Genomic DNA, 17,729 nt, shown 5'->3' with positions numbered 1-17,729 from the left:
TTAAACGGCAGAGCAGCATGGGGGTTCCTAGTTCCCCGACCAGGGATTGAACCCATGCCGCTGCAGTGGAAGCGCAGAATACCTACCACCAGGGAAGTTCAAGCCACTTTTTATCCCTACTATAAGATGGCATTTTACTTGATGGTTGGAATTTCCTGGTCACCAAGAGAAATAAAAGTTAGAAAATGGGAGGGCTTCCTGAGGTGATAACCTCAAGTCGTCATAAACAGGAAAGAGAAGACAGGGGTAAGGGAAGCGAAAGGAGGCAAGAGGGATAACTTGGCTAAAGTTGGCGTGGCAGCAGCCGCCGAGGGCCTGGGCCGGGGAGAAGGGTGGTGGAGGTGTTGGTCAGATATGGATTCAAATGGCCCTATAAGGTGTTGGAGGGGCCTGGGGCAAAGCCCAAGTTGACCAGGACAACGGAGCTGAGGAAGCTGGGATCCACAAGGAGCAGACGTAGGAACTACACGGAGATGGCCCAGCTGTCACAGAAGAGGGCATTTCAGCTCCTACCCCAATGCTCTGACCCCTGGGCAGGAACCCAGCCATGTCTTTGTTCCGGCTGGGTGCTGAGCTTACTGACCAGGAAGCCGCAGTCTTGAAGGGATGGCTGAAGTTCTGAGGGGTGGCAGGGTGGTGGAATGCTCCGCTGCCTGCTCCCAACCTTTTTTGTATTCCCTCTGCCTCTGCTCAGCTTCATTTCAGGTGGGGACAGATGTTCTAAGGCCAGCAGGGGTAGCTAAGGGTAGAGACTAAGTGGTAACTGCCCCTAGCCCTCCTTGAGTGGGTTCATGCTGTAGAATTAGGATAGCTAAGGTTGGGGGGTTAACGTCTTTCAGCCCCCTGCCCCTGCCCTGGTCGCCTGAGCCAGAGTTACAGGGTGCCTTACTGAGACTGTCTACTGCATTAGCTGAGGGAGCTGACCTGATAAAGAGGACAGCTTAAGGGAGACGGGGAGGAAAAAGGCATCAGCGCAGGCGATGGTGCTCAAGGGCCTGGAACCAGAGGACAAAGCTGGAAACTTTACTTGCCGCAGGGCCTTCTGCAGGCTATGAAGGGGATCTGGGGGTCCGAAGAAGACTCCTCTCTGATATAAGAGGGTTTTGAGCCCGAGAGAGCCCTGCCTAGAGGAGGTTGGTAGGATGGAATAACCATGGAGAGATTGAGTCAGCTGGGAAGTGCCCTTCCCCTCCTGGCCTGAGTGGTCCCTGCTGGGGCAGAGTAACCTGCCCAGCACAATTGCAAGGCTCCCTTTCCTGTACGTTACGCGGCTTCTCCATCTGAGGTCTCGCTGTAGCCCCGGGCCTCCGAGGGAGTGAAATCAGCAGGATGGTGTGGGGGTGCCCGTGGCTGTGGGGAGCGGGGAGAAGGGAGGCTCCACTGCCTGCGCCATCAAGGCTGGGCCTGTAGCTGGAGCCCTGGGGAGGACCTCGGCCTTATCCCAGGCCTGGGAGGGCCCCCACGGTGTAAGGGGAAGCACGTGCTTGGGATGACAGGATCCTCCCTTACTACCTCCAGTTCCCTGTCATTTCCCCTCTCTAGAACGCATCTTTGGTTGAACCAAAAAGTCAGCCACGAAGGGTTTGAAGTCCTTTCTATCCCCACAGTCCTGCACTGCCAAGCCCCTTGCTTGCCTGGTCTCATCTGATGAGTACAGCAGCCCCACAGGCAAATAAGACATTCCCTCCATGTCAAAGGAATGTAGGGAACAGTGGCGCAGAAAAAAGCTTCCCTGTTAAAGGTTGGGCAGTGTGCTAGCAAAGAAGCACAGTCTGCCGATGCTGGTGGTCAGGGTTGCCCCACCCACGCGCTGAGCCTGCGCCTAGCAGTGAGGAGCGCTCACCCCTTCCTAAAGCAGGCTCTGCTCCTTCAGAGACACTGAGTGGGTCCCCTCCCCAAGCCTGCCCATCCTGTTCTGTCATGAAGTCTAAGGAAATCTCATCTGCTGACTTTGATTTCCAGCTCTTGCCGTACAGCAAGCCTCTCCTTTTTCTACCTCCTCCACTGCCACAAGGAATCAGCCACCAGGTGACTCCCTGAGTCTAATCTAAGACCTTTCTTGCACTTTCAGCCTCTCCTCCCCAAAGCCATCTGCTTCCCTCCCCTCCCCTCCACACCCCCCTACCTCCCCCCCTGCCCTGTTTTCCCTCCCACCTCTTCTCTTGCTCAGGAGGGAGTTTAGACCTATAGACAGAAGGAAGTGGAACCCCACTCTGTTGACTCAGCAACTGTATTTCTCCTTGAGCTGATTAGCACTGAGTGGAAAGGAGGGGAATTCACTAGTCACTGGGGCTGGCTCTGCCCCAGGCTTGGGGGGAGCATGGTGGTAGCAGCACCTAGACCTAGGGACTGTGTCTTCAGGGAGGGGTCTGGGGGACTTCTGTTATTCTGGCAAGTACACAGCGGCCCTTGGGAGGGAGAGAGACCCCGATGGACACTGATTGTCTTGACTGAACTGTCCTAGAAATGAAAGTAAGAACAGGGTGGGACCACAGGAGTACCAGAAGCCTTGTGAGTGGTTCCCGGGGTGGGGGTGGGGGGCAGTCTCTGCTCTGAGTCCTCAGGGCGATCCAGGGGCAGACACGGCCCTGCCTCGGAGAGTCCCCCATCTGAGACAAAAATAAAACCCAAGGCAGATTCTTCTAGGTGGTTGAAGCTTAGAGTATGGAGCTTGGCCACTGGGGCAAGAGGCCCTGAAGTGGGTCTGGGAGAGAAGAGGGAGCCTCATAAGAGGAATGGGGGAGGCTTAAGCCCAAGATGGGGTAGCCGCTGCCAGGGGCCCCCTATGCTTCTAAGGGGCTCACACACAAAGGCTAGGAAGGCCCCTCCCTCTTCCAGTCCTGTGCTTGGCAGGGGGGTTGAGGAAGGAGGTGCGGGGGGCTACCTTTCAACCACTCCCGTCCCTGCCCCTCTATCTTCCTGGCAGCCCCCAGGTGATGTAGTCACCCCTCTGCCCCTAGCTGCCTAGCCCACCCCAGTCAGGGAAGGAATACTTTTCAGAGAGCGGTCTGTGTCCCTTGCCTCGGTGTCTCCCCACCCCCATCCCGTAGATCTGTGACCCTTGCCCAGGTATCTTTCGACCACCGACCGTTCTCCTCTGATTGCAATGGCCGTTTGACAGCTTGCCTTCCACAATATAAGAGTCAGAACAGAAGGAGCCTGGAGTACTTGAATCCCTGTTGGGGGAGGTGGTTGGTGATGATTTATTAGCCAGACAAGAATCAACAAACAAGTTCTAACATCTGTTCTCGCCAAACCATTCCTCAGACAGCAGCAGCATTGGACCAGGGCCCAGACTCAAAGGCTCGAGGGCCAAGGAAATCAGACTCCAGGGGGGGAAACCAGGGCAGTGGGATCCAGCAGGGCCCTCCTAGCCCTCTTCCTTAGAGGCAAGCACTGAGCCACTGGATTCTTGGGAGGGAACCAGAGGGTGTGTCCCTGAAAGGAAGCAGACCCCGCGTTTGCTCCTCCGGCCTCCAGGTTTCTTTGTGTGGGCCCAGACCAGTTAGGGGAACAGGGCTATGCTGGGATCTAGAGGAAGGGAACCAGCACCCAGGCCCCTATGCAGCAGAACTCTGGAAAGCAGCCAGATTTATCTAAGGAAATCTCAGACATTTCCCATGGAGAAGAGTTAGAGTGGGGTACAGAACTGGGCACTAAACAAGAGTCAGGAAGCCTGGGTTCTAGTCCTTGACCTTGACTAAGCCACCATCCCTTTCTGGGTTTGTTTCTAAAAACAAAGCTGGAGTTGGACTTGATCAGTAAGGGCAAAGGAGATGCTGCTCCTCTTCTCTCACCCATGGCAGACATCACTAATCAATCACGGTGTTCTTTTCTGCTGAGTTCAGATATGACCCTAACATCCTTTCCAAAGCAGTGCTCTAGGCAGCCACAATCAATGGATTGGAGTTGGCATCCAAGGTGACACTTTTTCGCCATCTTTGCAATAGATGATGGCTGAGGTCCTTTCCAGCTTTGATCACCTACAGTTTGTTCCATTCACATTTCCTGAGAAGGATGGCTGGGTGTGTGTGAAGGTCTCTGGACCTGCTGTTCCAAGTTATCCTTCCCCAGCTCAGACTCACCAGCTACTGAGGAGGCCCCAGGGGGAGCCACGCCTGTCCTCTGTCCTGAAGCACTTGTCTAGAAAGGTTGTAGGGGAGAGTGTGACCCCAGCGGGGTAGGGGCCGGTGGGGCACAGTATGGCCTTGTTCAGCCACGGAGTTCTCAGAATGCAGTTGCTGGCCACCTGGATTCTGTGGAGAGAAGGATGGTCCCAGGTCATACCCTCTACCTTCTACCTCCTAGACTTACCTGCAGCCTCTGATCTTAACAGAAATTGGCCTGCAAAGAGGAGGTCTAAACCTCTCATCCATTCAACAAACATTTCCTGAGCACCTGCTCTCTGCCAGGTACTGTGCCTGGTGCTCTGGAAACAAGAGATGAACAAGTCCTATCCCTGCCCTCAGGGAGCTAATACTCTGCTCGGGGAGGGGGGTATGGGTATCAACAATCAGTGACAGGTATGTAGAAAGCTTCTGTGGTGAGGTCAGGGAAGTCTTTGCAGAAGCGGGGAAGGGTGGGCAAGCTGGAGAGGATTAGAAGGTTGCTGGGCAGTAGGAAGGTACGTTTGTAGGAAGTAGCTATAGGCAGAGGGAATGGCGTGTGTAAAACCTTGGAAGGTTTGAAACCATTTGGTGAGTTTGGAGAAATGTGACCAGATCAGGGTGGATGGTGCAGCTGGTGGTGAGACTGAGGGGGTGGCTCCCCACCCCGCCTGATTATGGAGAGCTTCATGGGCCTGGTAGCTGTTTAGAAAGACCATTCTGACTTTCTTGGGGCAGTGGATCAAAAGTGGCAAGACTGTTGGCCAGGAGATCACTTAAGAAGCTCTTGGAAAGTCCTGATGAGAGATGATGGGAGCTAAAACTGAGGAAAGGAAAAATATATTTAGGAAAAGACCCAGCAGGAATCAGTACTTATAGGGGAGTGAGGGTGAAGAGCGGGGAGATGTCAAGGTAGCCCTGTGAACCTGGCTTGAATAGTTGGATGAGATACCAGCTGGGAGAGGGAACACGGGAGGGAACAATCAGGGGAGTCAGGTGAGGACGCTTGGCTGTGCTGAGTCCAGAAGGCTGTGGGATGTTGGGGAGCTGAGCAGAAGCCGGGAGAGAAATTCACATAGAGACGTGGACTGCTGACATCAGCTGTAGGATGGCAGTCAGGGGTGTGGATAAGTGTGAGCAGGCACAAGGGCTGAGGGGGAGCCTGAGGTGCCAGGATTGGGGCGGGGAATGGAGGAGGGGGGCAGAGGCAGAGGGACGGGGTGGGAGCTGCAGTCTAAAGAAACAAGATCTCACTTGATCAGTGAGGAGACTGGGCAGGTGTGAGGACTGCAGGAGAGGGGGCATGTGCAGAAAGAGGGGACATGCAGGCACCCCCTCCCCTGAGCTCATCTTCAGGTGCTCTTCAGGAAGGCAGGGCCCTGAAGGCTGAGGGGAGGGAGCCAGAATGAGAGAGGCCCAAGTTCAGACTGGGGAGGAGAGGCGAGGTGGAGGCCAAGATTCCTGCCCTAGGGTGGGGTCAATCTCAGGGCGTTCTGAAGAGGGTCAGCCTGGTGAGAGGGACACAGGCACAGGTGGGCGAAGGCCGAGGGGACCTGCACGGCCCTCTGCTTTCTCTGAGAAGTGGAGAGGGTGGGGGCCTGACACCGGGGAGGCAGGTCCCAGTAACTCCAAATACAGAGGGGCCTGGAAGAGGGTTGTTGGCAGTCGCAACCCTCTGTTCTTCCCATCTCTGACCTTCATTCACCCTGACCCAGACATCCAGTCTGAACACGTTCTCAATCTAGCTTTCAGGAAGTCTTCCTTAGGGGTCTTGCTTTTCTCTGCAGCCCCATTTACCTGGCTGCCTAGGACAGGCCTGGACTGGCACTTCCGTAGGACTTCATGCCTGAGGATGAACTGCGGGTCCTCACTCCTTGAATCAGGCTCCCTCACCTCCACCTCGGCATAAATGTTGCTGGAGGCTTCCTCAGGGTTGCCATAAATGTTGCTGGGGGCTTCCCCAGGGCTGCCACGGCCCATGGCATAGAAGTCGATGGGTTCATCAGGTTCGTTGTAGATGGGGTTGGAGGGCTTGGGCGGCAGGGCTGGGCGCGGTCTCGGAGCAGGGCTTGTGTACACTTCGGGCTGCAGCTGAGGTTTGGCGGGGATGGGCGGCTTGGGCCTGGGCCACTGGGAGGGCTAGGGGAGAAGGCGAGCAGGGAGGAGAATTGTCGTTCAGTCCCTCAGTCGCGACCAACACTTTGCGACCCCGTGGACTGCAGCACGCCAGGCTTCCCTGTCCTTCACTATCTTCCAGAGTTTGGTGAAACTCATGTCCACTGAGTCAGTGATGCCAAGGCAGAGAGTGGGTCACCCTAACCCAGGCAGGGCCAGAGCTGGAACCCAGTCTGAGCCTCCGCCCCTGCAGGCCTTCTTCCTACCCCACTGGCCCCGCCCTCTCACACAGGCCGCGCCCTCCTTTTCGTCCCCGGCTCCGCCCCTCCCTCAGGCCCCGCCTTCTCTCCCAGCGCCTTGGGTCATGTACCTGCTTTGGCTCCCCAGCTCCATCTTTCTGCGTGGGGGCTGTACTTTGCTCCTTTTTGAGAATCGGGCTATACTGAAACTGTGAGTCCTGGCTTTTGCTTCCAAACTCTGATTCTTCAGTCCTTAGGGACAGTCCTGCGGGCTCAGGAGTCTGCGGGGGTTGGGGGGTAGGGAAGCGGGGAGAACGGGGTGGGGGCGGGTGGAGAGAAGAAAGAGGCCTTGGGGATGTGGTGCCGGAGGGATGGCTGGTGAGAGTGGACAGGTGATCCAAGGAGAGCAAAATAATTTGGTCCATGTGGAGAATGTCAGGGTGGGGGTGCACCAGGGAAATTTGGGTGGCGCTGGGTTTCTGAGTGAGGCAGAGGGCATGGAGATGGCAAGGAGACTGGGAGGTGGGACAGTTGCTCTGATCACAGGCGATATTTAGCACTTAAATTAACTTCATCTGGAACACAGGCCCAGACCATGTGTGCCTGTGGTTGTAAAACTGCAACCAGGCTTTACAAGTCTTTAGCCTAAAATTTTTCAGCTTGGGGATAGATCTCCAAGACCTCCGTGCCCATGTTTACTTCTGCAGCTGCAAGAGGAGTACATTATACAGCTAACAGCTAGATATTTTAGGGACAGAGACACTGCCTCAGGGGAGATGAGCCTTATAGGGTTCCTTCCCATGTTAGGTGTGCTTTTAGCTCAGCATTTATCACTGGGTTCACGAATGTTCTCCACACATGTGATACTTTTTCGAGGCTCAGCCCATAGGGCTTTTCTCATTTTTCTGCCATCTGCCAAGTGTGTGTCCTTATCTGATGGTATTCAGGCACTTACTGCATGGATTCAAATCAGAATTCTTTTTCCCTGTCCTAACCCCCTAAGAGGTCTTAGCATTCCTTTTATGAATATAAAGTAGCACCTGTGGGACTTCCCAGGTGGTCCAGTGGCTAAGACTGCGCTCCCAATGCAGGGGACCTGGGTTTAATTCCTGGGTCAGGGAACTAAGTCTGACATGTTGCAACTAAGACCTGGCATAGCCAAAAAAAAAAGCAGCTGTACCCTGCTGCTGAAACAGCAGCACCTTAGGAGTCAACCCGGACACCGCCCTCCCTTCCTCCCCACATCTTCTGGAGCACAAGCCCCGCTCCTTCTACTGCCTAAATATCTTTACATCTGCCCATGTTCTCCCTGCCCACAGCTGCTGATCCCGTTCAGGCCTCCTAAGTCCATCACCTCCTCCTTCACCATCTTGCCCTGCCAACCCATTCTCTACTCCATGAGCAGAAGGAACCTGCAGAAGTTCCTCTAGCAATCCTTCCGTGGCTGCCTGTTGCTCCAGGATAAAGCCCAAACTCCAGAGAATGTGAGTGACAAGACCTTCCGAGGGCTGGTCATAAAGCTTGGTCTCCGACAGCTGTGCCTTTGGTTCTCACAACTCCAGCTGGCTCCCCTGTCCACCGGTCTTTCCTACGTCCTGTTCCCACTGCTTAGGAATCTTCAGGTCTCTGCTTATTCCTCACAAAATTCCACACAGTAGTCATTGCTAGGCACAGTCCCTTACCAACTTCTTTGAACGGACTCCAATCAAGCTTCAGGAGACTATTCTTGCCCAGGTCATCAATGACCTTCTGTTGGCCAAATCCGATGGTTAATTCTAGACCCTCTGGCATCTGCTCTTCCCTGATGGATTTTCTTTGCTTGACGTCTAGAGCATCACACTCCTGGTTCTTCTCCTCTCTCTCTGGCTGCTCCTTCTCAATTGTCTTTGTAGGTTCCCCCTCATTTCTGCAAACTCTCAATGCTGGAGACTTGGTATCTTTTCTTTTCCATCTATGCTCATTCCTGAGGTTTCATCCCTCCTGAAGGCTTTAGAATCAATCCGTCTACATTACTGATGGTTCCCAAATGTTGATTTCCAAACTAGACTTCTGTCCTCAGATCCCAGTCCGTATATTGCAACTGCCTAACTAACATCTCCATTTGGATACTGAATGAATATCTCAAACCATAAATGTCGAAACTGAACTAACTCATGATCTCCTGTCTCTCCCAGACTTAGTCTTATTGTAGCCTTCCTCATCTCAATACAGCTCCATCTTTTAACGTTCCTCACTCAATCCTGCGAAAACCCTCTTGGGTCCACCTTCCAAACAGACCCAGTGTTCCACCTCCGCACCCCTTCACCCCTACCAACATGGTCCAGGCTGCTGTCTTCTCTCCTGGAGTATTGTAGTGGCCTCCATCTGATCACCTATGCCCCTCCCAAACTTTCCAGATCATGTCACTCTTGAGCTTGTAACTGCCCAGTGAATCTCATGTAGAATAAAATCCCAAATCACACAAGAGTCCACTGGGCAGTCCTTCACCCCTGCGATTTCATTTTCTACCTCTCTGCTCATGCTAGCTTCCTCAGCGCTCTCACTCTTACTCACACACATCAAGGATCCTTCTTCCATAGGGTCTTTGCACCTGCTGTGCCATCTACCTAGAATGTTTTCCCACTAGTTATCTGCATGACTTTCCCCCTTAACTTTATTCAGACCTCTGTTCAACTGTCCCCTTACCAGAGTAGCCTTCCCTGAGGTCCCTGTGTAAAATAACCCCAGTATTCTCTGTTTGTTATCTGTATCACGCATTCACTGTCTGTCTCCTGTCAATAGACTGAAAGCTCCATGAAGGTAGGGACATTTGGGTCAATTTTGTTTGGTGCTAGTTCCCAGCGTCCAGACCAATGCCTGGCACAGAGTGGGCCCTCGGAACTGCCTGAACGTCCTGGGGGAGGCACTCTCTGACATGACTCCCCACCATGTGAGCCAAATGGCACCCCACTCTGCGTTTCCTCTCTCATCACACTCTCACACTTGATTCCTATTATTTGTCTTTGCCGCTGGTAAGTAAGCTTTGTGGGTTTGACACCCATCTGTCTTGTCTCAGTAAATATCTCTTAATTTAAAAAACAAATGGCCCCCAGGAATTCCCTGGTGGTCCAGTGGTTAGGACTTAGAGCTTTCACTGCAGACTTCAGTCCCTGGTCTGGGAACCAAGATCCCACAAGCCAGGCAGCAAGGCCAAAATAAAACCACAGAAACAGATGACTCTTGGGCCTAGCTGACCACTCCCAGTCCCTCCAGTCTTTGTGTGACTGAGCTGGTTTCTCAAGGACCCCTCCACCAGCACGCATCTTTCTGGAAGGGCAACCAGCAGAGATGTGTGGAAAAGGGATGTCTGCGTCCTCTGTGGGAATAGGAAAGTGCCTGGCGAGGTCCTGCCGCCTGAGTTCTGCGTGAGGTGGGGCTGGGGGGGCCCTGGCCTGGGTCCCCCGGGTCAGGGTCAGTGTCAGGGCCAGGGGTGGGGATGGCGTACCTGGCGGGCGAGGGGTTCAGTGAGCGTCTCCCCGTACGGGCTGAGCGGGCACGCAGTGTAGTGCCGCAGTAGGTCCTGCAGCCGCGCGTGGGCGCTGTCCTCGCCCAGCACCACGTGGCGCCCGTCCCCTAGCTGGGCCAGCAGGAAGTGGCGGCAGCAAGTCCGGCTCCTGGAGACACCAGTCAGGATCAGATCTGCTCCCTCTTTCTGGCCAGGACATCGGCACGAGGCGTGATCTCTATCCGCCCGAATGCCAGGCTTTCCCATACTTAGTAGCCTGGGGGATGGGCTTAGACCCTTCCGCCCCTGCTGGGGGTCATCATGAAGTTCTGCCCCTCACACGTTCTTCAGCACCAAGTCCCGCCCCCTGATTACCCCAAAGTCCCGCCTTCTTGTTGTCCCCCACCCCACACCCCCGCGCAGTGCTGGCCCCTCACCTGTAAGTCAGCACAAAGGTCACGGCGCTCTCACTGAAACGCACCAAGTAGCATCCCTGAGGCTTAGTCTCCAGCAGCCTCTCGGCCTCTCTGAGGATGATGGAGAAGACACAGGGGGCTGCTCAGACTTTTCCGGCCTCACCTCCTGTCTCCCCGGCTCTCATAGGGGACCCCTACGCCCAACCAAGCCTGCTTAAGTGGACAGAGAAGGGTGGAGGCGGGAGAGAGAGGATGTGGTCACCGCACTCCCGCTGCAGGGACTGGGCGTTCCACTCAGGAGACCTAACGGCCCTGCATCCTCCTCCTGGCCCCATCCTGGAAAGGCAGCCTGGAGTGGGGGGTTCAGGGGGTCAGTGCTGCGGCGGCAGCAGCGGGGATGGTATTAGATTTCTAGACTTCAGAAGTCACAAGTTGCATGGAGGAGGTAAGCACAGAGATAGACGCAGGAGAAGTGAAGCTGAGAAGTGGAGGAGAAGGGAGGAACTGCAAGGGAGGAAAGAGAGGGGAGAGGGCTGGAGAAAGCCCGGGGTAAAGATGGAGGGAGACATGGAGGGAGAGAGACGGAGGCCGAGGAGGAGAATGAGCACTAGGATCCTTAGAGACAGGAGGGAAGTGGAGGCGCGGGGTAGGGGCTCTGGGCTGGTGCCTCTTCCGTGGTCTCCCCCAGGAGAGCTGCCTTAGCAAGTTGCCTCAGAGCCTCCAGCAGTCACAGCCTGGCTTGTAGCCTCAATCTACTCCTGACTGACGGCAGGACCCAGGACTGGCCCCTGCCCTGCTCTGAGCCTGTTTCTTCCTCTGTGACTCACCTCCGGGTGATGAAACCGTGGAACCAGATGGGGGCCGCCCCGTGCTGTAGGAGCTCATGGGCCTGGGTCTTCTGGAACCAAGCCCGAGTCTCGGCCTGTAGGAACAGAGCTTCTTCCCTTTGGTCCTCCTCCTTCCCAACATCCTTTGGACTGCAGGCAGCCCCTGGGGCCTGGAGAGGTGCCTGCATAAGAGAAGAGTCAAGGAGGGGAGAGGTGGCCATGATCAGTAGCCCTTCTTCTGACTCTAAGTCAGCTGCCGCCTCCTTATCCCTACACCGACTTGCTCTTCGACTTGTGGAGAAAGCTCCCTGTCCCCTTTCCAGTTGCCTCTTTTAGGGTATCGGTTCCCAGAAAGTCCTTCCCAAAGTCTGACTTGTTTAGCTCAAGCTGTTTTTGTTTCCAGGGAATTTCCTTCCACTTCCCTCTGGGTCCTGTGAGCTTTTTTGCCAGTAGCAGTGAGCTGTTAAACTGCGCTTAAATGGGAGTGGGGCCTTCCAGATGGACAGAAAGCATTCCCTGGCCTGAGGGATGAAGGGAGCCCCAGAGGCCGGAACGAGGAAGGGCTCACCCTTCTCGTTTCCTACTGACCAGATGGGGAGGGTTTCCTACTGACTGGATGGGTGAGGAGGACTGAGATGAGGATGGGCAAATGAAGGCCACGGACCTAGCTGTAGCTGCCTACTTCTGGAACTTAAATCACTGCGCCCATCACTTGTGGACTCACCCTGAGCTTCCCAGGGACAGAGGAGAAGCGAGTGGGCCATTCAGCAACTGGAGGAGGTGCTCCTCATCTCCTTGCCCTTCCTCTGGGCCCCCGGCCATGGCGGCAGCCCCTGCTCCTTCCTGCTTTGGCCTCTGTCCACCTGCAAGCCCACCCCCGGGGGAGGGGGGAGTAGAGGAGGGCGCGGCACCCCGCAGGTTCCCACTCACCACAGCCTGGCCAGCTGGGCCCCTGGGGCTGGACCAGGCTTCCTCGGGGGCCTGGAGTCGTGGTCCCAGAAGCAAGCCGGGGCCCTGGCAGCCCCTGCGGGTCAAGTCCAGGGGCTGGAAGGTGCTGAAGGTTATGGCCGGGGCTTCTCGGCTCCCTGTTAGCACAGAGAGGTTTCTCAGTCAGGGCCTGCGTCTCTCTCTGCCGCCCACCACTCCCAGGCTCAGGCTCAGGCCCTCCACTTCCCCGCCGCCCCGGCAGTCCAGGCATCGGGGACCTGAAGGACAGGCACAGTCATCACAGCAGGAGAAAGGCAGGAGGGATGGCAGAGATTGTTTCTCAGGGAGGAGGAGTAAGGAGCCCAGGAGGCGTAGAGGGCTGAGGTGACAGAGGGGCTTGTCAGGGCAGGTGGGCCCAGAGAGGAGCGCAGGGAAGCCAGCTGGCCCAGCGGTTCCGGAATGCGGGAATGGAGGCAGATGTCTTCAGTGCAGGCCCCTCTTCTGGCCCAGGGTCCTCTGCCTCCCACCGCACTTCATTCTCATGCTTCCTCCTCTCTCCTGTCGAAGAAGGTCTCTGCAGACCCTGTCCCCTTTATCCTCAGCGCTGCGTGGAAGTGGCACCCGAGGAGGAGGAGCAGGGGCTGTGGGCCTCCTGCCAGTCAGCCTTGCCAGAGTGTGGCAAGGAGTGTGGCCAGGGTGTGGCCCCTCACCCCCGAGGTGGGAGCTTAGGCCCAGAGGGGAGGAGAGCAGGGGTCGTGGGGGTCTTGAGGTTCCCTCCTACCCACATTCTCCAACTTCACACTTACCTTGGGGGCATATCTGGGCCAGAGGGAACTCCATGGGGGGCAGCCTGAGAAAGGAGCCCCTGGAGCAGGGTGTGTGTGTATGGGCTCTCAGAAGGTGTGCATACTCAGCAACTCATCTCTCCTCTCACCCCAGCCCCCTGGGGCAGGAAATGTCGCCTCACCCACAGCCCTAGCCCTCGCGGAGGCGCGCGTCATGGAAAGCCGTAAGACAGTTGTCCCTCCCCCGGAAGCCAGGCACTGGAGGTGGTGGTGGTGTGGTGTTTGTATCACTGTGTGTCTGGGTGTGCTGCTGTCCTATCTCCATCCCTCCTGATTCTTTCTCCACGCCCTCGCTCCAGACTGGGGCTTCCCTTCCTCACCCTCTCTCTTCTCTCTGTATTAGCAGTGGCAGTGGGAACATCAGCTTCAGAAGACTAAGCCTTATAATGTGATGGAGCTTCCGGCTCGTCGAAGACTCATATGCAGGACTTTGCTCTTAGGACACATGCGGAGGGGAGGGGGCAGAGCTGCAACAGGAAGAATGTGGGTCAGACTTTTGCAGGACCTTCTGAGGTCTTATGAAACCTGTGAGACAAGAGGGTATGGAGGAGGAAGCCTGGCTTCATCTTCAGGCAGGTAATGGAACTGGGTTAGGACAAAACCAACCATCCTGGAGAAAGGGAGAGGGGATTTCCTTCAGTTAAGCAGGTCGTTATTAATAGCAAACCTATCAGCAGTTGTTATTGATGGCTTCCAGGCTGATGCCTTAAATCTGCAGTGGCCTTGCCTTTCCTGCCACCCTAGAGGACCAGTCCCATTTCTGTCTTGTGATCCTCACTAATGAAGGGGAGATGGGGGAACATTATCCCCATTTTCCAGACGGGTAAACTAAAGCTCAGAGAAGTTACATGCCCTGGCTTGGGTCTTTCAGTGTCTCCGGTGTTCATGGCAGAACTGAGACTAAAAACTAGATCTTTCTTTGACTAACTTCACTGTGATTTAGGCCAACAGTCCGTGACTACGTGCCAGGCACTGTTCTTGGTGCTGAGAGTCCAGAGAGAAAGAGGATGGGATCAAGGTTAAGGCAACAGGTTTTTTTGTTTTGTTCTGTTTTAATATTTATTTATTTGGCTGCACCAGGTCTCAGCTGTAGCATGTGGGATCGTCTACCTTTGTTGCGGCACGTGGGATCTTGAGTTGGGGCATGCAAACATTTGGTAGCGGCATGTGGGATCTAGTTCACTGACCAGGATGGAACCGGGGCCTCCTGCACTGGGAGCTTAGAGTCTCAGCCACTGGGCCACCAGGAAATTCCCTAAGGCAGCAGTTTTAAAGGAAGGGAAGAGGGAGCAGGCAGCTCAGGAGGAGGCAAGGCCTTGGAGTGTGGGTGTGACTGGGCCAGCAGTGATGCTGGGGGTCTTCTTTACTTCTCAGAGGCGCTAGGGAAGTAGCTCTGCAGGCTAAATCAGGACTCCAGAGTCCTTCTCGGGTGCAAGGCAGCATGCACTCTGGCTCTGGCACCCTCCAGCTAGGTAAACTCTAGCTGGCAGCCCCTGAGCCAGCTTCCGCTCCAACCATACAGGCGCTGCTCCACCCCATTTCCTTCTTCCATGAAGTTGAACATGCTCGTCCTTCTTCTACAGATACCTTTCCCCAACTTCTTCAACCCTGCTCATCCTCCACAGCTCAGCTCAGTCCCCTCTTCTGATGTCCCGACCCTGTATACACACACACACATGCACACACATGGCTAGATTAGGAGCCTCTGAGGTGGGCTCTCGTAGTGCCAGCCCCTACCACTAAGCCACCACGATCTCCCTCAGGTACCTGTTGGCAAGTCACTTCTCTCCTCTTGACATCTTGAGATAAGATCCTCGAAATGAGCTGAAAAGAGAAACATCCGCCTGCTTGACAAGCATTTTCACTTGAGGACTTTTTCCAGACAGGGTACAAGATGAAACCACCCCTTAGAGTAACCCTGGGTCAGGAAGATCCTCTGGAGAAAGGAATGGGAATCCACTCCAGTATTCTTGCCTGGAGAATTCCATGGACAGAGGAGCCTCGTGGGCTACAGTCCATGGGGTCACAAAGAGTTGGACACTACTGAGCAACTAACACACACACACACACACACACACACACACACTAACCCCCAGAGGGGAGAAAGGAGGAGGAACTAATTTTTGCTCATGCTTCCCACTTCCTGTTGGTCAAGATGATCTCACAGGAACTTAGAGACCTCACGCCCTGTCCCTTGGTATCCACTCTGGAAGCCAGATCCATGGACCATGGTGTGGTGTTTCATATTAACCAGAAATGGAGGGGTGACTCAGGAGGTAGGTTCAACAAGTGAGGTGTGAAGTCCATGCAATCCTAGGACTTCAACTTGGGCTCTTGTCAGCTCAGGTCACAAAAATGGGCTCTGATAAAAGTGGAAGTGGTTTGGGAGGCAGGCAGCCAAGGAGTCAATGAACAGGGTCTAAGGAGGTGTGCGAGTTTTGGGTCCCGCACAGTCTACCCCTCGTGCCTTCTCATTATGTACAGATCTTATACTCCAAGATAGGGCGTATGTTTGTTCTGCACAGATAGAGACATCCTTACTCTCCGAGAAGGAAGCTACAGTCAATCACATAGCCCCCTTCCAGGTGGAGGTCAAGGGTGTCTTTCTCAAAGACTGACGTGAGAAGATTCATGAAAAAAGCTACAATCCTCATAGCTGTGACTAATCCAAAAAATCTGCTCCACAGTCATTATCTCCCTCCTCTGCTACTCATTCTAGATGCCCCCACCTTCACATAGCATTTCATCTGGTCTGGATTGTTTTCTGGTGGGGTGATTCAGACCTTCATTCCCCAAAGGTGCAGATGCCCTAGTGGCCCTGCCCTTGTTGGTTGTTGTAAGAAGAGAAGAAGAGAAGGCGCTCAGTCGTGTCCAACTCTTTGCGACCCCATGGACTATAGCCCATCAGGCTACTCAGTCCATGGGATTCTCCAGGGTAGCTATTCAGTAAGTCCTCACTAAGCGCATGCTTAGTCATTCGGTTGTATCCAACTCTTTGCGACCTCATGGACTGTAGCCTGCCAGGATCCTCTATCCGTGGACTTCTCCAGGCAAGAATACTGGAATGGGTTGCCATTTGCTCCTCCAGGGGCTCTTCCTGATCCAGGGACTGAACCTTCATTTCCTGTATCTCCTGCGTCGGCAGGTGGATTATTTATCACTGAGCCACCTGGGAAGCCCCATCACCAGTCATGGAAGTACTAAGAGTTGTCCCAGACATTCCTGACCAACTAACCAAGTCACTTGCCACTTCCTAGTAGTCCATGCCCATTCTTACTCTGGACCATCTTTCCCTATACGCAAAGTGGACGACTGATGTATGTTGCAGTTCTGAGCCTTGGGAGGGTTTCCCTTTAGCACTGTTCGTAGGGACGCTCTGTGTGAGACCATATTGATGCTAGTGCCCACAGGTCATCCTGGCACATCTATCAGCTGGTTACAAGAGAACCCCTGTATGGTCATAAGGGCTTCCCAGGTGGCGCTAGTGGTAAAGAACATGCCTGCTAATGCGGGTAGATGTGAGAGACACCAGTTCGATCCCTGGGCTGGGAGGATCCCCTGGAGGAGGACATGGCAACCCACTCCAGTATTCTTGCCTGGGGAATTCCATGGAGCCTGGCAGGCTCCAGTCCATAGGGTCGCACAGAGTCGGACACGACTGAGGCAATCTAACATGCACGCGTGAGGTCATAGATGAGGTTCAAGAAGAATCAGTAGCCACAGAGGCATGAGACTGGCAGTCTTGGACCACCTGCTCATACAGTTTACCTGTTCAAGCCTGGTCCAGAGGTATCATGCCCATTGCCAAATGGATTAGTTGCTTTGCCTGTCCAGCGTTAGGACTCGTGGGTCAGGTATCATTCAGCTTTATGAATGGGCAGTTCAGGTTGAATGATCCCTTGGTGCCCATTGGCCAGGTACTCAGTCTCTAGTAAGGCCCAATATCGAGCCAGTAGCTGTTTTTCAGCTGTAATTCTCTGTCATAGAGGGCATGACTGCTCCGGAACCCCAGTGTATGTGCTGCAGTTGCCCATCAGAGCTTTCCACTCAGCATCCTTATCACAGGGACTTCTAGCACTATCGCCCTGGCTGCATCCTAAGGCCCAAGAGGTGGGACAGGTTATTTATAGCCTAGACCTGCTGCAGAGGCCTGTCTTGCTCTGGGACTCACTTGAAACTGGCAGCCTTCCGGGTCACATCACAACAAATCCAAAGAAGCCAAATAAATGCTGTCTCTCTCTCTCTCTCTCTTTTTTAAAAAACATGTATTTATTTACTTGGCTGTGGCGGCTCTTAGTTGCAGTATGCAGGAGCTTTTGGGGATCTTTTTTACTTATAGCTTGCAAACTCTTAGTTGCGGCAGGCAGGATCTAGTTCCCTGACCAGGGATCAAACCTGGGTCCCTGGCATAGCGAGCACAGATTCTTACCCACTGGATCACCAGGGAAGTCCCTGTGTCTCTGTCTTGGTGCTAGAAAGTATAAGGAACAACATCTTGTCCTTTATAGCAAGTTCCAGACCAGGGTTTTTGGGAAGAAGGTAGGAATGGAGGGACTCTGAAGAGAGCTGTGTCCAATATAGCAAGGATAATCCCAACTGGGTTATACACATATCTTTCTTTCGTTTTTCTTTCCTACCATATGCATTCAGGGAACAAAGCTGTTGTGTGTGTGTGCATGTGTGTATATCATCCTGCCCTGAGTCCAGACCTTACCATTGACCCACAATTACTTTATGTAATCAGTTATTTGATACAAACTGTCAAGGGCA

The 17,729-nt window shown here is 54.3% G+C and overlaps 1 protein-coding gene across 1 annotated transcript; it reads right to left on the bottom strand.

The window, feature by feature from the left end:
• Positions 1 to 4,088: 4,088 nt before the first annotated feature.
• Positions 4,089 to 12,954, bottom strand: SH2D2A (SH2 domain containing 2A). Its single transcript, XM_052637943.1, has 8 exons — positions 12,921 to 12,954; positions 12,118 to 12,272; positions 11,188 to 11,369; positions 10,382 to 10,471; positions 9,945 to 10,113; positions 6,592 to 6,741; positions 5,904 to 6,245; positions 4,089 to 4,256 (listed from the first exon to the last, which is right to left on the bottom strand). The coding sequence occupies exons 1-8, from the start codon at positions 12,952 to 12,954 to the stop codon at positions 4,089 to 4,091; spliced, it is 1,290 nt and encodes a 429-aa protein (XP_052493903.1).
• Between the last annotated feature and the right edge of the window lie 4,775 nt (positions 12,955 to 17,729).

Source organism: Budorcas taxicolor, chromosome 3 (assembly GCF_023091745.1).
Source record: "Budorcas taxicolor isolate Tak-1 chromosome 3, Takin1.1, whole genome shotgun sequence".
NCBI lineage: Eukaryota > Metazoa > Chordata > Mammalia > Artiodactyla > Bovidae > Budorcas > Budorcas taxicolor.
Note: the sequence above shows the minus strand (reverse complement) of the source record. Positions and strands in the feature narration are given on the sequence as shown.